Source organism: Struthio camelus, chromosome 24, assembly GCF_040807025.1.
Source record: "Struthio camelus isolate bStrCam1 chromosome 24, bStrCam1.hap1, whole genome shotgun sequence".
Taxonomy (NCBI): Eukaryota; Metazoa; Chordata; class Aves; order Struthioniformes; family Struthionidae; genus Struthio; species Struthio camelus.
In genome coordinates, this window is record NC_090965.1 from 7441429 (window position 1) to 7467789 (window position 26361).

General features: G+C 49.2%; 1 protein-coding gene across 9 annotated transcripts in view; it reads right to left on the reverse strand.

Moving 5' to 3' along the window:
* SLC45A3 (solute carrier family 45 member 3) overlaps positions 1 to 26361 on the reverse strand; it is a 37023-nt gene that overhangs the window by 4527 nt on the left and 6135 nt on the right. Inside the window, exons 1-5 of one of the 9 annotated variants that reach the window (XM_068918277.1) lie at positions 24428 to 24657; positions 24213 to 24322; positions 5558 to 5991; positions 4447 to 5274; positions 2633 to 2898 (exon numbers count right to left, since the gene is read on the reverse strand). In XM_068918277.1, the coding sequence (XP_068774378.1) occupies positions 2633 to 2898; positions 4447 to 5274; positions 5558 to 5729 (1266 nt within the window). In that variant the 5' untranslated portion in view covers positions 5730 to 5991; positions 24213 to 24322; positions 24428 to 24657. Of the gene's footprint in view, positions 1 to 2632; positions 2899 to 4446; positions 5275 to 5557; positions 5992 to 8773; positions 8891 to 22314; positions 22589 to 22620; positions 22902 to 24212; positions 24323 to 24427; positions 24682 to 26361 lie in introns of those variants that run through there. The other 8 variants (XM_009672221.2, XM_068918276.1, XM_009672222.2 and 5 more) reach the window with 8 other exon arrangements.

Here is a 26361-nt window from a genome sequence, read left to right on the forward strand (position 1 = left end):
TGCTGCAGAGCCCCGGCTTTAAAACTCCATGGCATTTACAATTAAACACAACCTCCCGTCTGCTTGGGGTAGTGCAGATAACGAATGACATGTTAATCCATTCTCCACATGGTGAGATAGAATAAACCAGGAAAACAGTTAAGGGGGAAGAAAGCGCCCACTCGTCTCAGAGCAGAGAGCACTGTATCCAGCTCCAGGCTCAGAAGGGCTTGCCTGAACTACCTTCCTTTTTGCATGAGGGACAGGGACACAGATCACTGGGAGGGAACTGCTACTGCAGGAGTGTGGGCACCTCAGCTCTGTTCCAGGCCATCCAAGAGCTTTCAGCAGTCTTGGCACCTGCCCAGCTATACCCAGCCCTGCCCTAGCATATGTCAGCACCAGCTAGGCTCTGTTCATGCTGCCCCAGGCCATGGCTGCAGTTCTGTAATGCAATCAGTTTCAGATTCAAGTAGAGGAGAGAAACCAGATGAGATGAAGTTCACTAAATCCAAATCCTCTTCCAAAAGCTTTACTTGGGCTCTGCTCAGCTGCTCGCTGTACCCTTCAACCCCATGAGCCTGCCTCAACTTATGAATGTAAGCCCAACTGCACAAATCCAGGACTGGCACGTACTTTACATGGACCTTAAAAACCTCCCGTGTGCCTCCTATCGCCATCAGACTTCAAAGCAACTCAAAACCCAGAACAGAAAGGGCGCTGTGTGAGCCAAGCTAGGACGTGCCACCCATTTCCAGCCCCTTCCTATTTGACGCCGGATGTTCCCAGAAGCATGCTCAGCTGCTCTGAAGGCTCATGCTGCATTCTTTTGGTTTCTAGCCTGATTTGAAATAGGACTTCAGAGGTATGAGTTCTGGCAGGGATGTTTGCGTAGCTACTGTAGAGAAAGCAAAATCCATTTAAACACATACTCAACAGGACCAAGCTTAGTAGAAACTTATGCTTTTAAATCACCCTTTGCAATATGTGATACAACCCCAGGACACACTGGTACCTAAATCAGCAGCTTCATCTCCCTCTAGAGTTGATGGGGACTGGTGGGAATGAGGGACCTACTTCTCTCTAACCTCATGCAGAAGATGTGAAGGCCTACCATGCATTTAACCTATGCCAAGCTTTCAAGTGCTGTTAGAACATACACATCTTTTCTTCCTCTTCTAGACAAGGTTTAGTGGCCATGCAAAGACAAGAGGGCATGCAGGACAATGGACCGACTTACGCAGCCTGTGCAAAACAAGGAGCTCCAGTTGAGGTGGCCTTGCAGGCTTTCGCCAACGATCCCGCACAGGGTGGAAACAACAGCCACTTTGGATGCCCCTTCTGCTGACTCACTTCGGAAGGAGCATTTAAAATAAAAAAAGTAAAAAAGAGAGAAAAAGAAGGAAGAGAGGAAGCAGGAACGAGGGGAAGCAAACAAAAACTATGGCAGAATTCAACAGTAAGAGAAAAGAGAACAGAAATGGAGAGGATGGCGAATTTTCTACAAAAGGCGTTTTAGGGACTGCTTCTTGTGGAGTCTCACTGCAGCCTCCTGGGAAGTATTTGGTAAAGGAAGGAGGAACTTTAAAGCTAGGACAACAAAACCAAACCCAGCTATACCCCCGTCTCATTTTATTGAGAGTGTTCCCTGTCAAACCTTTGGCAAACACTTGGGCATGTGGCTCTCACATTCCCAGCCTGTGTGGTTTGGTTTTCATTCTGCTGATATTACATCACATCCATGGGAGATCCCAGCCAAACTGTAGTTTTTGCACAGCAGAATACTCCCTCACACCCCTGTTTTGACAGGATGCCTGGTGTAAATTGGGATGGGTTGGTCAGAAGTATTTGTTCAACGTGAACATCTGGATGCTTGCGGTAAAAGCTCCTACTTATTTCACTGCATAGTGAACCGCCTGCCATTGGGATGAAAGAGCTGCTCTCAAACCACAAATTAATTTCGCGTTTGCAGCACAAGAGAAACTCCTATTAATTCAGTGTGCAACTCAGGAACCTCCTAGGACTTCTCCACAAAGATAACATCTGTGGGACAGGATTACTAGCTTTTGTGTTGGTGTCAAAAGTTTCACAATATTTGTTTTCCTTAGAGCTAAGGGAATAGGAAGAATGTCAGTTTTCATTTTACTGATCTTCATATTAGGGGAAAAAAATTGAAGGCGGGAACTCTAAAGGCTGAATATTGATGAGTTTTTTTGAACACCTCAGGTTGGTCACACTGCTGAAGTGACTTGGTTGCAGAAAATGCACGGGAATCTCTAACTAACCTGCACCAGTTTCCCTAAAAGCCTGCAGAACGGGGAAGACGCAGGATGTTCCTCTTGACACGTTGACCTTAGCTCCCATCTTACCCACTCCCCACTATTCGAAGCAATATAATACCATGCTTGGGGTGAGCAGGGGATGCCTAGGGAAGGAAATTCTGAACTCTCTTTTCTCCTCCATCTCATATTAATGGAGTTCAGATGATCTTCAGAGGAGAAGACACAGCCTGGAAACAAGAGGCATATGTAGAAAACCTCTGAACACAGGCGTGCGTTTCTCTTCCATAGGCTGAGCTGACTGCACCAGCTACACGTGGCAAAAGAGGCTGGCCAAGTTGTCATTACAGCTGTGTGGCACACTAGACTCCTACCTGCTTTTCATGATGATACAGTGATGCCAGTGTATATGGCAGGATCTGGAGCGCAGAGAAGGTGAAGCCCGTCAGAGCAGCCGAGATGGTAACGACAACGACACTGTGGGAAAGGCACATGACGAAAGCAGCCATGGGGAAGAACATCACACTGGCCAGGTAGACTGCCCGTGTCCCAAACTGCTTCACCATCCAGTCCATGATTGTCGAGAAAAAGATGGATGTGACACATTGCAGGAAGAGGCCCAAACTACCCATGCGGACACCTGCAGATAAGCAGAGGTGGTGATAGGAACTGCCCCAGGTTCAGTCAGCCAGACACCCTTGGGCCTCATTCCCTCCCCTCCAGTGTCCAAGGACAGACCACGCCAGGACAGACCATGCAGAGTGTGGCACAGTCCCAGACAGCCAGGACAGCATGGCACAGTCCCAGTCAGCAGAGCAGCATCACCTTAGGTATCCTTGGATTGTGTCAGCCAGACTACACCTCCTAACTCCACTGGCAGGGAGTATTTCCCACCCATGCTCCTGGACACTCCAGGCTAACTGGAAGGGCAATAGGAATCCAGATGCCATTACTGTCTTTGAAAGTCCCTGTACTCACCTTCCCACTCTTAAGACCCAGGATTTGTCACCTGCTCATGAACCAGGATGTGCTATCTGATGCCAAAACCAGCAACAGAACAAAAGGAACAAGGAATTGCGCTTAAGCCAATGGGAAAATACGCAACATCCACTAAGTGACTACAATATCCGGTAGCAACCCGGACCTTACCCTTTGCAAAGATTTATCAGATTTCAGGGAACTAAAACCATTAACTCTTTGAAGCATGGATCATTACTCAACACAGGTTTCTATGACAGCTAGCACAACGAGGTCCTGACCTGCTGGAAGCTCTACATTGCAAGTGTTAAATAATAATTAAGCTCCCTCTAAGTTAAACAGACACTCTGCACAAAGAGGCAGTGTACTGCAGAGCTCATGGAGGCAGTGAGCAGAAAACTCAAAGGGCAAGATATACAGCTAGAGGAGGAGGGCCAGGGAAGCGCCTCCAAGAATAAGGCACAGATCTGGAAGAGGAAATGAAGAGCTGGGCAGCAGAGTCAGGGCTCTGGCACAACACAGCAGCCAAAACAGGGGACAGCAGGCAACAACAGTGAGCAGGTAACGAGTTGCAGTGAGCACTATCTCATAATGTAGACATGGCAGCTACTGTGGACTGTGTAGTGGTAAGCTCTATCAGAAAGCACTGGAGAGAGGGGGGAGAACAGGAGAAGTTGCTTGAGGACCTCCTGGGTAGAGATGCGAGATGGAAATCTCACAGCAGCATGAAAGGCAGATGCAGCAAAGCCCACATCACTGGCTCCTGAGCGCTCCCTGGCTTTCCAGGCCTTAGTCTCCAAGGGACGGGGAGCACCATTATCCCTCATTTAGAAAGGACGGAACAGTAGTGAAAGGACCTGGCAGAGGCAACAACAGCTCACAGACAGATCTGGATACATCCTGTTCACTATGCTTCCTGCTGGGCCATTCTGCCACTTAACAATTCAGGCCTGGGCCAGGGCTGCACTGTCCTGTGCCTGGTAGCTCAGAGGAGAAAGAGGTGTTCCCCCATTCGGTCCACCATGCACTGCTCTGTGGGCTGTGAGGGAATGCTTCTTCCTGAACCTTCTGCAGAAAGTTTACAGTTTCCCTTAACATGTGATTTTGCATAACTAGCAGAGCTCAGTCTATTCCTAGCTCCCACTAAATGCTCCTGTTCTAAGGAACAGGCCCTGTCCTGCAGCCTCAGAGCAGCTGGTTCGCTTCTTACCTTCATCGTAGTGGCGTCTGGCATCTGTGCCTGGCTTTGCTCTGGGGACGCCATGGTAAAGGCCTTCCCCGACAAAGTCTGTGTAGAAAAGCATGAAAGTCATGAGTGCCATCCAGCTGCAGAGCTCAGCCACGAACAGGCGCCGGATGACCTTGGGGATGCGGCAGTAGAGGCTGTGCAGTCGTGGCACCAGTGTGCAGAGGTTTCTCAGGGCCTGTATCACATGCCTGGCCTGCAGGAGGCTCCTGGAGACCTGGCAAGAGCAGCAGGCAGGAGACAAGGGCTTAGGGGGAGCATCCTTCAGAGTTGGCCCGGCCAGAACATCTGCTTGGGTGTCTGCCTCCTCTGTCACAAAGAAAGTGGCCAGCACACAGCCGAGGAAGATGATGGCGAGGAGGCTGAAGAGGCAAGTCTCCTGTCCACCCAAGTACGGGGCCAGGAAGCTGCCATCCCAGTCAATTGCTGGAAGCAGGTAGCCAATGCAGCCCCCCAAGCTGATCATGAAGGCGTACATGGAGAAGGCCTGGCGGCAGTTGTCTGGCTCCTGGAAGAGGTCTGAGAGCAGGGCCTCCAGTGGAGTAAAGCAAACCTGGCCACAGAAATCCAGTAAGCCAATGCCCAGGATGAGGAAGGCAATCTCCAGTGGGCGAGTGTTGAAGGCAAAGAGGCTGGCCAGGCTGCTGGCATGTGGGATAACAAAGAGGCTCAGCAGGACTCCCAGGCACAACATCCAGATGAAAGGCCGCCTTCGGCCATAGCTGCTGTGCCAGTGGTCACTGGCAGATCCGATCAGCGGGACAAAAACAAGGCCAAGGACAGGGCCTATCCCTGGAAGAGAGACAGAGATGGCATTAAGGGGGACCACATCTGGACAGGACATTGGCATCATGGTCTGTGTGCATGGTAACAAAAGCCTGGGACATTTCAGGAACTCGGCACATTTCACTGGCACACAGCTCCCTCCTCCAAACACAAGGTTGCCCTTGAGATAACAGTATCCCTGCACACCATCCCGCAGAGACAAGCCTCCATGCCCTTATTGCCCCCCCCCCCCCCCACCTTCACACTCGCACAGGAAACGAGCACCTCAAAGAGGAGACAAACTGCCTACCCAGAACCATGGTCATGAACTTCTCCTCCACACCCACTTCCAGCAGTAGTGGAGGCACATAGGTTATCCCTGCAGCCAGACAGACCTCCAGCCCAAACGTCAGGGAGTTGACCAGCAGGAGCTGGGCCTTGCGGTTATGGAATAGCATGCTGATCCACGCTTTCTGTGCCATGCTGCCCTGACACCCCTTACTGACAGAGGGCTGCGTCACTCCATCTGCAGCACTCCCAGGGATGTCCCACAGGCAGACAACAAGGTCTGGAGCTTCTCTTCCTCGTCTGCTGGACAGATGCTGCCTCCCATTTTTAGCAACCGTGGAGGAACGGTCTTTTCTTCCTCCTCTTACTGCAAGATGTGGCCCGGCAGTGCTGAGTCCAGGCGTGGGCAGGCAGGGCTCCCGTTCCAGGCCTTCCCTTCCGTTCAGATGCTGCACTCTGAGAGGAGAGAGAGCCTGTTAGAAATAACACGTTCCAGCGCACGGAAAAGGACTATAACCAGCACTGCACAGATATCGCACAGGCATGTCCCAGCTGAAAGAGACACGCTTACCAGCTCCGGACAGACACGAGAGGATGAAGAGAGGGCACTTGAGAGAAGTCTCCAGTTAAAAGACACTGCCTACATTTGTACTGGGTTTCTCTCCAAGGGCTTGTGACAGGTGAGATAGACACCTGTCAGAAATGGTTTGGGAAAATCCAATCCTGCCTTGGGGCACAGGGAGGCCTAATGACCTCTCAGCATCCCATCCAGCCCCATCTTATAGATGGGCAGTTGTAGCAGAGAGACAAAGGTCTGATCCTCAGAACGGACTTCGGGTCCCATCTCCCAGTGAAATCAATTAAGAGTCCCCTCCGAGGATCAAGGCTGCAGTCACTTGCCTGCAGTCACACAGAGCAGTCTCCGGAGACCCACGCTGCTGCTTAATGACCGAGCTATCTTCCCCTCTGCTCCGCAGTTCCCAGGGAAGCAGTTTCACCCAAACTCTGTTTCCAGCCCTTGAGACGGGGCACAGAGAACAGATGGTGCATCTGCGGAGTTTCACAAACAAACCTGACCCAGTTCAGCCTTGTCTAACAGTGAACGGCAATTACCTTACTCATTAGTCTGAGTCATTTATTTGCCCTGTAACATGCGCCCTCTTCTCCAGCCTTCTTCAGAGGGGAGAGGCCAGCAGATCAGGACAGGGACTAAGCAACTGAGGCAAGAGTAAGCAGATGCCTCTTAGTAACCTGTTATGAGCCTGCCGTTAGGAGAGTCTGCAAATGAAAGAAATCCTGCAAGGTAAATTGCATGTAGTCTAGTCAACCAAACTGCTGTTTTGCTAAAAGCACCTTGTGAAGATAGTCTCTGGTTAGGCTGGGAAGGGTAGAATGGGTTAGCAAGAAGGGTGACATTAAGCCCCTGCACAGACACTGATAAAGGAGTAGAACAGTCAAAGTGCAGCCTAATTCTCAAGAATTCACATGTTCTAACTTCACATGTTAAGTGAGCGATTGCTGAGTTTCTCTGTGGGGACAAGGCACAATAGCCCCTGCTGTCCTGAATGTGTTTCAGCTTATGACCCGCTTGTGGAAGGGACCCCCTACACTCTTCTTCGCACACAGGTTTTTGCTTTGTATCCAACTGCTGCTTGGCTTCTCGGGTACTGTGACATGGCTGCCATGTCACTGTCTGCAGCAGAGTCCACAAGTGCTTTGGGTCCTTCTGGATGAAGGAGGCCAAACAGAATGCAAGACATGCAGGCAGAGGAGTTTATCTCGGCTTGCTCCCTCCCTGACCACGGGGTAACTGTCACTGCAGTACCTACCTGCCTGCACACCCCCTCCACGCTAGAGGAGCTAACTGGCATGGAGTTCCGCTTACTTAACCGGGGAGAGTGATCCCAGCAGGAGAAACTAGGTGAAAATCCAGTTTTGCAGCCCTGCCCCCCTCTAAATTCTTTGTTTCAATTACAGGGAGAAGGGAAAGACTCCCACAAGGAGCATCCCCGGGGCAAACACTTGCCCTCCCTCCTCCACACAGAGGCACCCAGTGCTCGAGGCCATGCAAGGCGGAGCGGGTCAGACTCCCGGATCTGGAGCGGCGGCTCAGCAGAGGGTTGAGCCAGGTCTACGGAGCCCCTGACAAAGGCTAACCCTGAAGGAGGAACCACTGAACCCAGGAGCATGCTGGACCACAGCTCTGTCACAACCACACAGGGCAGAGCTAAAACACCACGCTGTCACCAAATTCTGTACAAATTAGTGTTCTCTAACTTCAGCAGCTGCGCTAGTGTCAGAAGTAGACAGATGCAGTTGGGAAGGTTTCTGAATTCTCCTTTTCCCCTTTCTTCTCTTCTTACCAGCAGCCAAAGGACCCACACAGAGATACCTGGGTGAAGCTGGAAGTGTGGTGATGAGTTTTTTGCAAAGATGCAAGCATCATTTTCTACCTCTCACTGCTGTGGAGGAAAAAGAAAGACCGCTCCTGAGCTGAGGAGTGTATGGGCTGCCAATTACACACAATAAATACTGATTACTTTCCTACCAAAGTTACCAACCTTCCTCCTCCACGCTCCCTTAGACTTCCACTGTCACAAAGGATATCTCCTAACAACAGTGAACATTCAAATGACTCGCCCAAGGTCAAATAGCAAGCTAACGGCAGAGGGGGAACAACAGCAGTTTTCCTTTAATCACTAGACATCACTTCAAAGGAATACTCAGAGGCCCCAGATATGCTTAGCATTACTTTAGAGGCACTCTCTGTGCAAGGAAGCGACTGGGGGCAGCAACCACCTTTCTTAGATGTGGGCTAGACACAGGATGTCTCAGCCTTGTTCGTTTATGAGCGGTGCCCAGCTGGCTGACAGCCTTGGGATAGGAATTTAAACTGCAGCCCTCCAGCTCCAACAGCACAAACCTTGGTGCTGTTATCTAGAGGCAGCAGGCTCCTGAGCCAAAAGTAATTGAGCCACCTTCTTCCTGAGCTAGACCTGGAACAGAGATGCAATGCTCACTGCCTACTATATGTTGTCCCAATGCCCATTAAATGTCTCTTTATTTTGACCACAAAATACAGATAGCATGGCTTAGCTGGAAAGAAATGCCAGCACAGACTAGGAAAAGCATCAGAATAAGAGCACTGATCTGTAAGGACGGGGCAGAGGGACAGAAAAGGAAGATCTGGGAGGCTCACAGGAGCCCAGCTGAGAGAAGTCCAGAAGCCAGGACTCACCTGCTCCACGCAGAGAAGCAACAGTGATCCCTCCACTGCCCACAGAGCTGGTACTTCCTAAAGCCAGCCTTCACGGAAAAGCTGCCCAAGTAGTCAGCAGGCAGAGGTGGAACTGAGCTGCAGGTACACACGCAGGTTTGGTTTCAGGGCCCTCCCTGCCTCCTGATAACGCAGTGCACTAGGGCGTTATTAGCACTACGGCCACACCTGCGCCTGGGCCCCTCGCGCAAGGCGCTGAGCAAACACAGGCTGCCGCACTGGCCCGACAAGGGACACTGTTCACTCTTGCTGCGTGCTCTGTCACTCCTGTCCCAAAATAGCTCAGAAGGAAACTCCAGGATCTGCATTTACATCTGAACTTTGCCTGAAGACCTGTCTTGGTGTCAACACTTGTCACCTTCCCTTGCGGGCCTGCTGGCACATCACAAATACCTCTTCCATGCTACAGGCATCAGCAGAGCACGGGGGAGGGCAGGAACTTGCCAAACAGGGCTCCTACCCCTCAGTAGAAGTACCATGTACAGACCCTGGCTGCTCTTCACTGCTGAGGGGTCTGGGGCTGAACCAGCAAGCAGAGACAGCTTTAGTACTTGGGATTAGACAATGAGATGTTCCCCTCAGTTTTGCAGGTGTCACTCTGGCTCTAAGTAACAGTCCCAGCGGCAAGACCAAACGCTTCATTTAAGCCGCTAGTCTCTTCCAGCACAATTTATCTGGCAGACTGTGCAGGAGGACTGGTTTGAGTCTGATGTTCTGTAACACTGGCAGGCTCTGTAACACAAGCAAAGCATCTCCTAACTGGAAGATCCTGGTCTAACCACTACATTTACAGGACCATCATATCCAGGCCCAATCCGAGCAGGCCACAGCCTGTCCAGCCCAGTGGGATCTGACATCTCATGGTGTGAAGACCTTTCACAGTCAGACAGAGGGACAGCTGGTTAGAAGAGCTGAATGACAGATGAGTCACTTGCTCTCTTGCCTCAGTTTCCCCAAACAAATAGGGACAATATTTGTTCTTCTCTAGGGAGCACAATAACAAGGCCCCAGGCAAGGACAGCCAGCCCCTGCAAATACAGGCCACAGCAGCCCTTCAGTGTAAGGCTTCATGTACACAGAAGCAGAAGGGAGCCACATGTGGGGCTTTTGCATAGCTCTTCAGAGAGCTGTCATGCCACCGGGCCATCATCTGCTGCCGAGCGTTCAGGCTCTCCCTCTGCTCCTCCTCTGCCTCCGCAGGAGGGTCAAAGCATCTTTAACACAGGGTTCTTGCTTGTTTTTTCAGCTTGCCAACCAAACTGGAAATGGCTTTTCCTTTCTCTGCAGAGAAACAACAGATCAACGCAGAGAGGCTGGTTCACCTGGCAAGCAGGTAGGAGGGCGGGTCCTGGGGGAGGTGAAGAGGGAGAGGAGAGCAGCACTGGCCAGACAGGGGGAACCCAAGGCTCTGCCTGGACCTAAACTGGGACAGAGACCCTTTTTCAGCAATAGGAACCAAAGCAGAAAGGACTGCACCTCTCACAGTCCTGCTGTGTCCTATATCCTCTCTCCTCTCTCATTTACGCTCTCTGAAGGACAGGGAAGAAGCCGGGCAGTCTGCGACTGCTAAATGCAATGGACTTGGCAACACTGCAGGGATTAAAGTAGCAAGGAACAGGGATGAAGCCAGGGAAAATGACTTCTAAGAGTCCATTTATTTTAAGTCAGTGGGCCAGCAGATTTGGATCCATGCACTTCCCCCGGCCAGAATTTGTTCCCAGCTAACAGGCTATGAAGTTTTGACAAACGTCTTCCTTTGTAGATGTGGTACAGATGCAGCACGGCCCCTATCTACGAAGCCCACAATCTCACAGACACAAGCACCAGCAGGTGCACAGACACACACGGAAACAGGACTGAATTTACTGGTGATGTCAGATGTACGGGCTCGTTGATACGAAACTACACAATAGCTGGCATGAGCCAACCTTCCACTTCCTTTCTCTCAGCTCATGCAGACCTTGCCCTGTGTATCCTTGCTAACAGACTTTAACCACACCTTTTGTCTTTAGATGAAACAAAGCCAGAGACACCTGGAGAAAGTGGATTATGCACGGAGCATTAATGGATATGCACAAGCAAAGACAGGAAAAAGTCTCTCTTCCTCCTGATCACCTCAAATATTTGTAACACAAGATCTTCAAAGTAATTGCTTCTGAACACTGCTTAGATAGAACGAAAATTAAGGGAGAGGCATTACTGAGAAAAGCTCATGTTTTCCTCATAAGAATCCATATCCTGCCTCTCTGTCCTTTCCAGTCACTTACATGGGTGCAGAAGGGACGGGAGACATCATTAAATGGAATAGCAGCTTCTCTGATTTACGACTGTCATTCACCTACCCTGTAATAGAACAAACAGCTACGCTAATGGTTGGGCAACAGAGGATTAGATTCAACAACTATCTGCGACCTGTCAAGGCACTGTAATAACTTGTCTGAGCCCTTTCTTATATGAGAGCAAATTACCCCACATCAGCCTTGGCTAAGTTCATTCGGAGAAACGTTGGAGGCAGTGGTATTGGCTAGTGCTGGAGACAGGAGATGATGCTAGGCAGGTAGCTCGGCTGGGAGCTGCTCCAGTCCGGCAGTTCCCAGGTAGCACGGACCTGCACCTTTTCCTCACCGTGGCATGGCAGATTTGATGCAGAAAGAAAGTTATTCCCAGTGGACAGCAGAGAGAGGGGAGGACGAAGGGTATTGTTAGCCATTGAGTTTCCATTCATAACCACAGCGTTACATTTCCAACCTTCCAAGGGGCTCCTGATGAATGTTATTAATTCCTCACTCCCTGGAAGCCCTTTAGAAGAAAGGGTGGGAGAGAGCACAAGAGTGAGTGCTTGGGGAAGGGCTGTTCATACAGTGCCAGATCCTTTCACAGCTATCAGTGTCCATTCACCGCAGCTGAATGTGAAATACACCATGGAGAATAGCTCTGGCAGGCTTGTGCGCGATGCAATGGAAAACTCACCTGACCTCTCCTGACCCCCTCCCCTTCCCCCTCGCCTCCCAAATCTCCTTGACCCCATTCACAGTGTGGGGAGAGGGGAGTGGTCATTAAGCAGGGATGGGAGAATTGCAATTTATTTAGTCTCTGAATTAACTCTGCATTTCCTTTGAGCTCACGGGCTCCATTGTATTGGCCCCAGCAGCTTGGCTTAGGGAAAGAGCAGCAGTGGCTGGAAATCCCCTCAGACCAGAACAAGGAAGACCCAAGTCCCACAGTCCATTTGAAATTCCCTCCTTTTCCTCATAGGAAAGAGCCCGGCAGCCCAGACACAAGATAGATTTATCCAGGGTGAATGCTAGATGCTATGGCGGCGTTCAAGGCAGCTCCCAAGACCTTCCATGCAGTTTGGTTCTTAAGGGAAACATTCACACTTATCAGAAATGGAAGTAGGTTCTTTCCTGCCTTGCTGCAACTACTTCCTTGCAGTACCTACAATGTGATTATCTTGCTTTTAGAGCTGTCTAAAAACGACAGCTTAGTTCAGGCCCTTTTGTGCTTGCTGCTGTCCTGATAACAAGACTGATCCCCGGCCCAACAACAACACATGTACTAAGACTAAAGGCAATTCACTACAACCTCTGTTTTATGAATTGAAAGTAAGAAGTAAAAGAGAATAGAAGAGCCCAAGTTTTAAGCACCCGTAGCTAGCACCAGGTTTTCAGAGGGCTGCATCTCCTACCTGCATTTACTCTGCAGACCACTAAACTAGACTGTTCCTGTTCAGACGCTGCGTGACGCTGCCGTCTCCCATAAGCACCAAGCCAGTCACCTTCCCTGCAGCCGGCTGGAGCTCGCCGAGAAGGAATTTGAGATGCAATCTCAGGCCCTGCCAGCTTCCTCCTGCCTCGACCACAGAGCTGCAAGCCATTTCAGAGCTGCAAGCCATTTCAGAGCTGCAAGCCATTTCAGAGCTATCAGGATATGTCTGTGCCTGGCAGGAAGCAGGCGTGGAGCACAAGCCACCTAATGACTTTCCCTCTACAGTTGGCCTTCCTCACCTGAGAGGCTGGCCAGTCCCAACAGTCAGGAAGGCTGGACTGCTCCAGAGCCAGCCCAATCACATGCGCAGAAGCTTTGGGAGGCTTTTTTTTTTTTTTTTTTTTTAATACCAATACTAGCATTTTGTTCAGGCAAAGGCGGATCTGTGAGGGCAAGTGGCTGGTTAGGTTGAGGGTATTTTGAATACTTGCTTCCATTTGCCTTCAGATAGCATTTTACAGTAAGCAGCAAGGGCGTGTAAAGCAGGTCACTATTTGTCCCCCTTTGACCAGCCAGATAAAGCAAAGGCACAGTCAGAAGAGAGATCCACTAAAGCCATGAGCCGAGCCAAGTTAATGCGAGGGAAGAGCCCTGCCATCCAACAAGACATATGCGATCAGTTAGCAAGGCCAGAGCCACCTTAGTCCAACAGATACTCTTTACTAGGGAGAAACTATGGACAGCAAATGAATGTCCCTACAAGATCGATGAGAAGGTCAAGATATTTGTTAAGAAGGGGCACTAGGCAAGGATGTTTTCTCAGCCTGGCAGGCTAACACCATTGTCCACACTCAGCCTGTCGTATGGAGAGTACTTTGCAGAGAGGAGAAAGATCCGTCCCCCCTGCCCTGCATTTCTCTGGTATTTCATGCTCCTTTCTGAGGCCATGCCAACAATTCTATGGGCTCTTTATCCTCACCCTCACCCCGCAACGCGAACATCAAACAGACAGCGTGGCAGCCAGCAGACTCCACTGACCTCCTGTCTCACAACCTGCTTCTTCCTCTGGCAGACAAAGGAAGGTCTCCTGGCAGGAGGTTTTCTCCCAGGCTTTGGCTGCCTGCACTCCTGTGCCTGCCTGTTTGACCAGAGGAAAAGATACAGCAGCAAACAACAGTGGCCAGTTGGAGCCTGTCCTCCCTCCCCTCCCCGCTACCAACAGGAACCGCCTGCCTGCCTAACGAGGTCACTGACTCAGCAGAGGCCACGCTGACACTTTATGGAGCTTGCTGCACTCCTAAAGGGGACGGACATCAGCGAAGTGCGCACCACAGTGCCAGCGGGTAGCGTTAACCCTCCTGCGCTTGGCAGACGTCATCTGCGGAGCTGAGCAGCGGCAATGGGTTTCAGGCTGCCGGGGAGAGCCCGCTGCGATCCACACTGGGAGGAGCAGGACCAAGACGAGCCTGGGTGCGGGGTGGGGGGGAGCAGGGCGCTGTGTTGTGCAGGCAGGCAGGAGCCCAGGCCGCGCGGCTGTAGCCTCGCCTGGTTAGCCTATAGCTCAGCCATCAGGGACACCTCAAAAGATGATTGCACTGGAGGGCCGAGTTCAGTCATGATGCAACGAAGAACTGACTGCCCCCAATAAATATAGTTGGGCTCAGCTGCAGAAGAGTCTTAAGGCAGTGCTGGAGGAGCCACAGCGGGACTACTCACCCCGCCACACAGTAGGACAGTCCTTGCACCATTTCGCCTGCTCAGGACCAGCATCTAATCACTAAATTGCATTAAGTACCCAGAAGTCTCAGACACTCTTAAACACACACACTGCAATCAAAGTGTTTTCAGCCTCCACTCTCAGAGCCTCACTCGTGGTCACCCTTTCCTCAGTTGCCTTCAGGTCTGTGTGAGAGCTAGAGCTTTGCTTTAATACCGCAAGACCCTAGCTCTTGCTTTTATTCATGAGAGAAGCCCATGAGAAGCCATGAGAAAATGGGGAAAGATCTGGTTCTGCTTTTCACTTGAGTTCTTTTGTTTGGTTGGTTTTTTTTTTTTTTTTTTTAAGATACCATGCCCATCACCTTGGCATTTGGTCTAATTTGGCCTCTTTTCCACTCCCTCTTCATTTTTATTATTTTTAGCAGAAGAATAAAAATGTAAATTGAATTGGAAAGGGAAAAAATGAGCCCCCTCCAGGTGCCCCCCTTCTCCACAGCGTGGTAACGGGCACAGATTACATCCGGCACCACATGACCAGCGCCCGTATTTATATGTCAGCGCGTAAAACCTACCCCGCTGAGCCGCCTTTTCTCTGCCTGAGGCTGGGGGCTTCTGCTACGCGTCTAGTCAAACAGGTCCACAAAGGGGATTAAGGAGAGCCCCTCAGCCCCGCAGAGTAATCCATCAAATTATCCCTTGTTGGCGTTGCTGTCCTCTTCCAAAAAAAAAAAAAAAGCACCCCACCTCCAAAGGCTTTTAAAGGCACTGAAATTACACTTGAGCCTGAAACACTCCACCCAGCTGCTCTAACCCCCAGCACAATGGGCTGGTTGTAAAGTGAATACCAGGGCGCGGGGAGCGAGGAGAAAGAGATAGACACTGCTAAAAAGGGCAGCAGCCTCCCCATGTGCGAAAATCCAACAGGTGGCTCAGCCCCCTCCTCTCCTCCCGGCATCCCGGACCAGCTCCAGCCGCGCTCCGCGGCATCCCAAACCGCCGGGCTGCAACGCGCACCGCCCTGCCCACGCACGCTCCCGCGCGGAGGGGCCCCGGGGCTCTCGGGGAGCATTTAGACGTGTTAGCCCTCCCCTGGGCACACCAGGCTCAAGAGACTCGCAAAGGCACAGCCTGCACTTGGTCATGGGGGAGAGCCCGACCCTCTCCTGCAGGGGATCAGGACTGGTGGCCCGCGGTGCCCCTCACCAAGCGGCTGTAACGTTGTCACCCCACGCACTCCCACACTCGACAAAACTCTCTGAAGCCTCTGGGTGCGTACGTGGACATTTAATCAATATTCTCCCCTGCTGCAGCTACCTAAATAAATCAATTACACAACAGTTTTTTTCTCTAGTCATCGCTGCCCTGTTCTGAGGTACAAAGTCCTCTGTCCCTCAGCCCTGCCTAAGCAAGCATATGGGATTTCATAGGTTTCCATTACTACAAGCCTTTTTTTTACGGAGAAATGATTATCAGGAGCAAAGCAGGGAAAGCAGACAATAAAGCACTTACCCCAGCAAACCGGAATTGGCAAAGAGAAGAGCAAACCAGTTCTGATGGAAAGTTACCACCCGCAGAGAACACATGGCTGTCCTGCTGCACAGGTCACCTGAGCTCCCAAAACAATGACACACAACTTGAGATTTAATCACTAGCGCTGAGTAGAAGGGGAAAAATTTCCCAGCTGGTAGAGAGTAGGGAAGGCAGCCATGGGAAGGCAGAAACACTAGTAGTTTTACTGTGTCCACTTTGCAATACCTGATCACAGGGCTGGGAAAATAGAACTCTTCGTTTCCAGCTAAAGCGCAGATGCTGCGTAACAGGACGCTTGACTCGGCAGCAAGCCAACACAGTACTTTGCATCTTCCAGGCTCCAGTGCACTGTGGCTCCTAGGGAGCGCTAGGACTTCTACCACATGAGAGCTCTGTGATTTCTAGCTTTATTTGGAAAGCTGTGATAGTCATGGCACCAGCTGGGTCTTCGGGACCAGCCTTGGGGTGGAGAGGGCAGTTCTCATGTGCTAGCAAAAATTAGTTGCCAGAGAAAAGGCCATGGCTATCACTGACACGTGAGACCACAAACTGAGTCGATCATCGAGGGATCCCTAGCCAGCAACAGCCACCAATTCTGCAGAAACAACCTGCCGCGCCCTGGCAAGGGGCTGTCTGGGTGTTCGCTAGCCCAAGCAGCACCCCAACAGGCTGACTACAAAGCAGCAGCGAGGGGACCACACTGTGACAAATCCTAACCACAGCAGGAGTTGCTACCACCTAACACTGAAACCAAACCTTCCCTCATGCTGACAGAAGTAACACTTGCTGCCATCCACCATGCTGAGGACGGCACCTAGGAAAGAGGGAGAATAACCAGCTAAAACTCCATGCACGGCAATCCTTGGAGAGCATCAGGCAAAAGGCATGCACTTATACAGTCCCTTTTGCTTCAAGTTTTGGGAGCGTGACCTTGTGCTCTTCCTCAAAGGATATACTTTGAATCCTAGACACACACAGAACTAATGGGCTCTTTTGTAATCACATGGTAGTTAGTCCATTTTTTCATGGTAATTTTCTGGTCTGCAATTCCAGTTATTTGTGTCCCTGCCGGAGAAGTTTGATGCTAACATATCTCTCAGCAAGCCCTTTGACCTCCACTGGCAGGTTGGTGGGTTTCTCCCTCTCTGTTTTCTGTCTCTAAAATGAGGTCATGGCTTTGAATGAGACAAAGAGCCTTTGCAGCATGAGGAATAGCCCCAAGACAGCTGTGAGTACAGAACCCCCATCAGTCACATCAGACTGAGCGCATGAGAGGCAAGCGAGCTGGGCAACAGCCCACAGCTCTCCTGGGAACGGCTGGGTTTTACCCCCCTGCTCTGAGAAGAAATCGTACAACTGCTTGCATCGGAGCCACTACCACTGCAAGAATGGATGTGGAAGAGGCAGCCACCCATGGCAGAAGAATTTGAAGGGAGAGAGAATAGAATAAAACTCTTCAAATACCTTGGATTAAGAGCTGCTGTAAAGTATCACTGTCCCCTCTGCCTGCCCCTCTGGAAGTTACCGTTTACATCATGCATGCTGGCTCTTCAGCCACCTGTGTTCACAGTCTACCCTCTCGGCTTAAGCTGCCAGCAGAGGTGGGTTTATGATATGCCAGACTGTCACAGGGCAATGAGGTCCCATCTGTCACATCAGCCACAGGCGAGTACCCTCTGGCAAAGGCACAGGTGAATAGCATGCAAGCAGGGACAGACAGTATTACTCTTTAAGGTCAAAGAGCATATATAAGAGTCCTGAGATCTCCTTCTTATCAGAACAGCAGTTTTATCTGCCTGAAGTAGCAAAAACTTTGCACGAGCCTTGACCTCTGTTTGTAGCACACCGACTGCTCTGATGTTAATGAGGGCTCTCGGATCACTAGCGGAGCCAAGAGTCTTTTCCCTATCCTGACACTGACTGGTCATGAGGTCTGGGTCTGAAAACAAGAGATTCTACAATTTTATTTCTGCCTCAAATTGTCCAGATATTTGTGAGGATAAGAAACAAGTAGATCTTATTTCTTGAGAAAGGTAAGGTAAGTTGAGAAAGGGAAATTTAAGAAAGAAGCCTTTTGTTTTTCCCATTCTCATTATGAGTTTAACCTATTGTGGACTCTGAATATGCATGGGTTTAACACTGAACTGTAGATGTTTACACAGAGCGCGCAGCAGCATGGAGTATCTGGAAGAGGAGCTTTCCACTTTTGAAAAGACAAGACTGGAATTCCTATAGGAGGAGAAGAGAGCAAGGGTTAGAAGTGTTTTTATTTCCATTTATTTCCATTTTAGCCCCCTGCAACCCTTTAGGAACAGGCACCTAACTTCTATTTTGAGTCCTGGGAAGAGTATCAGCCTTACATTATTAGTGTTTTAGTAATTAACAGAGTTCAAGTTCAAAGCTCCCTGGATTTTGCAGAGCACTCCTAGCAGGGGTGGGAACCAGGCCTCCTGTTGCACATGGTTAGCTTCTTGCACTGATAGTTTACAGACAGCATCTATCAAGGCGGACAGGCAGGAAAGAGGTCTGAGTGCTCAAGTTATCTAGCTATCGCTGAACATCTCTGGTGCAATGGCAGAAGATAATTGAGAGGTTGTGCATTTCAGATTCTCCGAGCTGAGGCAGGATTTTCTCTCTACACTGGGCTATCTGCTGCCCATGTTTATTGGCGTCAAGTTCAGTGAGCTACAAGGGAAGCAAAAAGCCCTGTGGTATTCCCGCAACATGCTCTGAGCTGCTTTGGGCAAACAGCCAGAGCGCATCAGGCAGGAACAGTGCTGGCTTTGGCCAGCAAGAGCCTGGAAAGGGGTTATCACCAGCAGCGTCCTAGGCCGTTCTGGCTGCACACCAGCATGTGCTAACTAGCCTCTGTGATAGTTTCCTGCTCACGGATGGGATAGCTAGCATTCCCTGCTCTTGCCCAAAAGGCTTATAGGCTGCCATCAACATTGGCTCCGGACAGTGATGAATGGGAGTATCTGGGGGCAGCACAAACGTAGACTGTGTTCATAGAAATTAAAGATGAAAGAGGCCCTGTTGAATCATCTTCCCTGGGGCTGCTGCAGGACTATTCCCAACAGCACATTCTCCAGTGATTTGTCCAGTCTGGTTGGATGATCTCGAGCACTAAGATTGCAAGAATTTCCCCTGAAACAATATGCTACGGCCTAAGAGATTTCATAGCTGGGAAGCATCCTTCCTTCCCTCCCTTCAATCAGTCCCTGTGCAATTCTTGTCCCCTCCTTTCCATATGCATGGTCAGGCCCCTCTCCAGACCGCACTTAGCCACACTTCGAACTCTAGCTTTACTCACTCTCATGAAAAGCCACCCTTCCAGGCTCATTAATTGCTCAGTCAGCCTTGGCCGTCGCACAGCAGCCTTTTGTTCTAGCCTTGCTCCAGCTGCTTCCACCGCCCCTCGCACACAGGAGTCATTTGTCATAAACATTCCCAAATGCACCTCTGGAGTCCAACAGCAACAGTGCCCACACAAAGCCCCTTCCTGTCACACCAACAGCCAGAACCTGGTACGCACAGACTGCTGCCTTGGAAGGCCACTGTCATCTCATTGTGCCTTTGTGCTCCATCTCTTTGTATTTATGAATCGTCTCTAGCCCCTGACCTACAGGGAAGCTCTCTCTGTGACCAGAACAATCTTTTATTTTGTTTGCCCAGTTCCAAGCAAAGTGAGAATTTCTTCCAGAATCCAGATTGAGGCAGCACAGCAGCATAAGCACATCACGCGGGGAGGATGAGCACTAGCAGAGGACACTCAGTAACAGCAGTGTCAGCCAGGTTTGGTAGATCCCTGAAACATCTTGGGTTCCCCTTCTCCAAACAGAAGATCCCACCAAAAACTGCCCTGCACCCCAGGCAGAAGGCAAAGAGAGCAGCATAACACCCTGGACCTGTGGCAGATGCTCCTTCCCAATAGCAGAGTATGGCCCGCTGCTTCCAGACAGAGCATTGCTGATGCAAACAGCGCAAAATCACCAGCAGGCCACTCATGCACAGGTTCCAGAGTAACATGGAGGCTTTTGGTTTCCACACAGAGAGGAAGGAGAACAGAGTGAGTACATTTACACTCACTTCAAATCCAACCGAAGAGCCAGTTCTGCACATCGCTTCTAAATTAGAAGCAGGCGATTGGGAGGAGATGAAAGGATAGCATTAGATTTGAGGTTTGACCACCACTTCAGTTTCTGTGATGCAGCAGGTCAGATCCCAGCAGGAGTTACCCCTAATGTTTGGTAAACAAAGTGCGATCCATGGATTTTACTGCATGCATGGCTTCAAAGTCTTAACCCATGAAATCTAAAGCAAGATTCAGATGTTATCCACAACCAAGTACCCATCATTCCTGAAATTGGCTCCAGCCTGCTCTGCAGGAATATTAATGTTTTTTGAGTGCTGACAACTTGCTCAGATTTGAGTTACTGAACTCATTATATTTTCATTTTTTCTTGAAGTCGTAGCTCCTAGAGACAAGCAACCATGGAGAACTTCAGCCTCCAATAGAATGAAGGTGGAAAAAAAATATATCTATTCCCTTGATTCAAGAGAAAAACCTTAGACCTCACAAACCAGAAATGATGCCTAATCATTGCTTTAAATGTCTTTTTTTTAAATAAACCTCTTTCATTTCACTATAGATCATCCTTACATCTTTTGAGTATCCAAAAATTAACAATTACAAGAATTTATGTGCAAGTCACCCGAAGTTGATTCTTTCTGAAATAGACAGTGTTGGTGTCATGTGTTACTCTAACAAGGTTTCCCTTAGAACTAAGGCAGGGATAAGGCCTTCACAACTGGACTAGCAACAGCTCCTTCTAGTGCATGTGCAGTAAACATAAAGAAGAGAAAAAAATGTTTAGAGCCGCAAATCAAGCACCTGCTTACTGCTGTGTGTGTTCCAGCCTCCCTGCAACTCTGAGACAAAGAAGCCATTCGGGCCACATTCCTCCACTACGTTTCTTATTTTGCCAGACAATATTCGTGGGGGTCTGTTTCTCCTCTTATGCAGGCTGGCAAAATGTTAAACAAATATTTTTGAAATGCAAGAGGAACTGACACTTCAGGATATGAAAACAAGGAGGAAAGGTACAAATTTGAGGACCTCCGAGGAACAGCGTGCATACAAATAATAATAAAATGATGACTTATAGTCCCATTTAATTATGTTTTCTGAACAAGCAACCCAGTGGCTTAGTTGCTGGACACATCACCAACTTTCTGCAGTTCTGTAATACAAGATCAGATTCAAATATTCCTACAGCAGCACAAGGAACCCAACAGATTTCAAGGACTATACAGGCTCAACATATTGAGAGTCTTAGATACAGACAAACGTAGTTTGACCGAACAAATCAAGTCAATGTTGAAAATACTCAACAACTGTTCACAAGCTCTTCATGACTCCCTTGCTCCACTCGTAGCACGAACTCGATCATGAGTTTAACTGCACAGCTTAAGGGTCACAGGGCTCTCTGCAGTTTGGCTGTCTAGGGCTAGTTTTAGTTAAAAGTAGCTGTCTTATGCTGATTTGTCCCCCATCTCCTGCAGAAGACATAGAGCGTGATCATATGAAGGAATTATTTGGAAGGGTAGAGGCTAAAGGGGATTGGCCACACTCAACTTTTTTCTTTCTGCTTATCCGTTTCCACACCCATCTACCGCTTCCTTCTCTACAAGTACAAGGCTTTACACCTGTTATTGCCTGGTCACCCCTGCCACTGTGCAGCCTCTCTGGTCCTTTTGCTTCTGCTCCCTTCTAGCTCTGAATCCATCGCAATTCGCCACAACTTTCACCCAACAGGTCAAGTGTTTCTTTTTATGTTGCCTTAGCCAAGATAAGGAGATAGCAATACCTATGTTAAAGCCAACCCAAAACAGTCAACTACCAAAACAAGACTCTCCTTGGATGAACTGCTCCAACGTGGAGAAAGGTAGAGATAAACGTAAACCTAAACAGATGCTAGTCACACTGCTTATGGCTCATCTGAAAAACTTTCCAATACCATTGCAACAAAAGTGGCATAAACCTCTGAAGAGGCTGAAGTCAGAGGAGTACATTAGATATACAGGCCTAACTATATCCATGCTGTCTATGAAATGTTTAAACTGCCCAAGAGTACACTGCCATCGAGAAAAAAAGCCTATGAGCAAGTTACCTTGTAATGTCCGTTACCTGATTTTCTTGTCATTTAAGCAAGCTCCTACACTGGTCAACTGTGGTACCTGAGTCCTAAACTGGACAGACTAATAACCAGTCTAGATCAAACCTATGACTAGTAATGTCTAGGTAGGAATACACAAACCTAGCTGTATTCTCAAGTTCTCTGCCACATCACCAGTCTGCAGTGCTCCTTAGAAAGGATTTCTAAGGAGTAACCAAGAAACTGCTGCAGGCATAACTCTCCATGCTGATTTTTACCAACGTAAAGTTATGAAAACTAAAGGTTAAAACTGCTATAATCTAGCAGATTAAAAACATCATGCATAAAGATCACTTTCACAGCACATCTACGTTTGTTTTTCCTTACTTGTGTACATTCCTCAGAAGCTCCATGCGGACCCAACCCAAAAGGCACTGGGTTAAGATTTTCAGAGTGAAGCAGGAATATCACATACAGGCTGATATCTCCAAAGAGGCTTTGCAAAATGACACTTAAGCAGACCCACATAGACCCACAAGCCTGAAGAGCTGTTTTTTCCCCATCTCTTCACTGTTCCATACATTTGACGCTTTCAGGGCCATCTTCTTTCGTCCATAGTCTGGACCAAAGCTTCTACTGAAAACTTCACTACCAAATTGGACTCCTAGGGTTGTTCTTTCAGGGAGTACTCACAATATCGTCAACTGTATGAGTCCAATCATCGCAATAAATTCCATAGGGAGACTTCAGTCAGAGGAGATGTGCAACTCAAAAAAAGCACTGCCACTTGAGAAGTAAAAAGTTTGGCTAAAGGTGAGCAAAGATGAAACAGACCAAAGGCTACGTTTTCTAACTCAGCAATCAGTTCAGTGATTTCATGCCATGAATATAGTACCTCTCACTACTGACAGAAACTGAGCGTGAGCCTTCAGAAAGATGGTGCTGATGAAGTTTGTCTGGAACACGCTGCAGTGATGATCACCGGAGATAAGAGTCTATTAAAACATTGGTTTGTTCACACACAACGTTACCATCATCTCTAGGCAGCTTCTATAGAAAACCACGTTGCTTTGACCTTCTAGCAACAACTCGATGCCATGAGACACCTTGAAGTTCAGGTGCTTTAATCCGAACCTTTTAAAAATAGCAAGGCAGTCTCATGGAAAACATTGCACAGGCTGTGTGCATGACAAGCTGTAGGGAAACACACCCACCAGCAGACAGTGCAGAAAAAAAACTCCCTACGAGAAGTTTTGTACTACATCCTAAGATTAGTTTATGCCTCGAAATACAGGGATTTATATCCCTTACAAAGCTCTCATTTAATTTACTATTAATTCTAGAGATTCTTGTTATCCATATCAAATTTCTAATCCCGTAAGCCAAACACTCTTGGCTTCTACAATGTTTTGTGGTAATAAGTTCCAGAGTTTAAGGCACAGCCTGAAATCTAAGCACAGGGCTGGGGATCTGGAATTCCTGGCTCCTCCACCACAGCCACTCCCCATGAAGTGGAAGAACTACCAGGGAGCTACACATGATGCAAGAAAGTCCAGGTAGCATCACACGTTAAAAAAAAAAAAATGGAGGTAGAGTAAATAACAGAAAACAGTTAAAGGTTAGTACGTGTTTTTCAGGAGTATCTGCATTACTTCAGTGCCCAAGTAATTTGGATGTTTTTGAAGTTCTTACTCATGTTCTATTTCTATAAATGCCTAGTTATGCTAATGTTACACATACAAACCCTGCTCGCTCCAAACTGTGTCTAGCACTAAAACAGTGCCAGAACTGGATCTGGCTTGAGCTTGATCATTTTTTCTGTACTGCCCATGAGTCTGCTGGATCTAGACGAGGAACAGAAAAGCAGTTCCTGAAATGTTCCCCCTCCAATTCGAGCAGCCTTTTTGTTTGTTTGTTTTTAAACAGAAGCATCAAAATCAAGTGTCCTGTCAAGCCTGACCACCACCAGCGTGAAAGTATTCTAGTGCTTTTCTCTTCCTCCTGAAGCTGTCACATCACGGGTAGACAAATTTGTACTGTGAACGATTAAGGTATCTTTATCATCAAAGTTTTCAGTCATGCCAAAGTTGGTAACCCTATGAAACGTTCACATTATGACATTTAGGTACCAAGTTTAAGAAGGTAGCCTCCTCAGACTCCCTCTACAGCTGAAGGAGAGAGACAGGTTACCCTGCCAGCAATTCTAAGCAGAGCATACAATTAAGTGCAGTAAAAACTTCCCTTTGCCATGCGCTTGCTTCCTTTGATTCTAAGGACTGACTGACCTGTCCCTGCAAGTCTCCTGGGTTTCTGGAAGTCCATGTTCACCTCACGCTTCCCAAACTCTTTTCCCGCTCAATAGTCTTTAACATCAACTTTGTCACAACGGATGCCTCTGTAACGATAAACAGTGTCGGAAAAGACTCACACCGCAAACGCAGACTGACACCACGGCTCTGGGGGCCGGAAAGGTGCCGCAGGCACCGCTCTGCAGCCCTACCTGCAGCCGCGCTTCCTCCGCTTCTGGCCCGTGCGGGTCTTTTTGGTTCCCCGCAGCACAGCTAGCGCGGCTCGCCTGGACCGCAAGGAGCATCAGCAGGACCCGAGAGGGAGCCGCGGGCAGGATCCGTCCCCCGCTGAGCGCTGGAGGAGCGGCGGCGCTCCAGCATCCCCTCGCCCCGGCCCGGCCCGGCCCGTCAAAGGGGGAGCCGCTGCCGCCGGCCGCAGGCGGCGCCGGGCAGCCGCATCCCGCTCGGGCTCCGCGCGGCGGCGGCGCTCGCCGAGCAGCGGGCGGCCGCGACTCAACCCGGCGCCCGGCCCCGGTGCGGCTCCCGCTCCTCCGCCGCCGGTTAAATGGGCAGGTTCAGGCCCGGCAGGGAGCATGCGCTGCCGCGGGCGGAGCGGGGCGGCCGGGGGCCCTGCCCGCCCCCCACGCGGCACCGGCCGCGGCGCCCGGTGCGGCGGCAGCGGGCGGAGCGGGGCGGGCCCGGCCCGGCGGCCGCCTCCCTCCCGCCGGCGCCGGGGGCGCCCCAAGCTCCCCCGGGAGCCGGGCCCTGCTCCCTCGGGCAGAGGGGGCTGAAGCGCGCACGGCGCTGCATGCACGCTCGCGCTGAACTCGTAGAGGTAACTGAGCAAGTCACTGAACTTCAATAATTTGGATTTTTTTTTTTAAAAGGGTTTTTTTAATTACCCACAGCATAAGTAGTTTCCTGTTTTGTTTGGTTATACTAATCTATTCATTATTTGCAATAGCTTAGATTGTATGCATACAGATTCCATGCTCTGGGAAGCTCATGACCCAGCCCCTAGACATTATTCAGGGTAGATGACTGTTTAATACAGCGGATGTCTGAGAGAGAAATATACGCTTACATAGATACCTATGTATTATCTAGAGCTCTCTAATTTATCCAACAACGGCTGAACAGAATGATTTGAGGAAGAATGAATGCTATCATTCATGCGCACAGCCCCAGAGATGAGTAGCGGTAGAAAGAGCAGCCTTGCTTAAACATCTGCATCAACAAATGTCTTTTTGTGTGAACATTCATGAGCAGAGGATAGGAAAAACGAGACAAGAATGCAGTTGACAAAAACAGCTGTTCTTAAACTGATGTTTACAAATGCTAAGGACAGTTCCTCAGCTGATAGGTCATCAAAAGACTTGTGCAAGTTTGCACTATTTAAAGATTTGGCTTTCCATTTTGCAACATACTCATCCAGCTCCACCAGTTGTAGAAGCGTTATAAAGATCTAGTTACTTTTAATCTTCACAAGGTCCCTCCTTTGATTGACTTTGTGCTTTTCAAGGTCAAAAATCCCCTTTCCATGTCCTGCTGATCCAAGCTGAAATGTGACAGTCTTGTTTTCACTATGAGCAGCTGTTCCCTCCTAAAGTTTGCTGAAAGGACTCTCCCTACATGGGAAAAGCAGAAAAGCACCTGCAATGAGAGCTAACGCACTGAGGTGGTTGACAAGGAGAAATGCCACTGCTGTTTCCTGCAGAAAGTTTTTTGGCAGTCCAGATGCAGCTAGAAACTCATTTAAAAACAAACCTAAAGAGCTAGGTTATGACTTAAGTTTGTAAAGCGCTAGAGTCCAAATTTGGGTGGGGAGAGTTGCCCCCGTTTTCTAATCAGGGGAATTCACAAGCAACTAAATAGCTATCAGGTTTTTTTTTTTTTTTGCCTTCTCTGAAGTCTCCCAGTGATATATTCTTGGCTGAAGCACATGATTCAGTAGGTGGATTCCCAAATCCTGTCCTGCAGTATCTGAGCTCTAGAAGCTCAGCATTGCAGTGTTCAGTGCTTAGAGTGGCAACAAGTGGTCAAGCTTCCTATCTTCCGTTCCCAGCTCTACCTCTGACTCACTGTGTGACCTTGGTTCAGGCACAAGCAGCCAGTTTAAGAAAAACTAGAGGCTGTGATGGTGGAT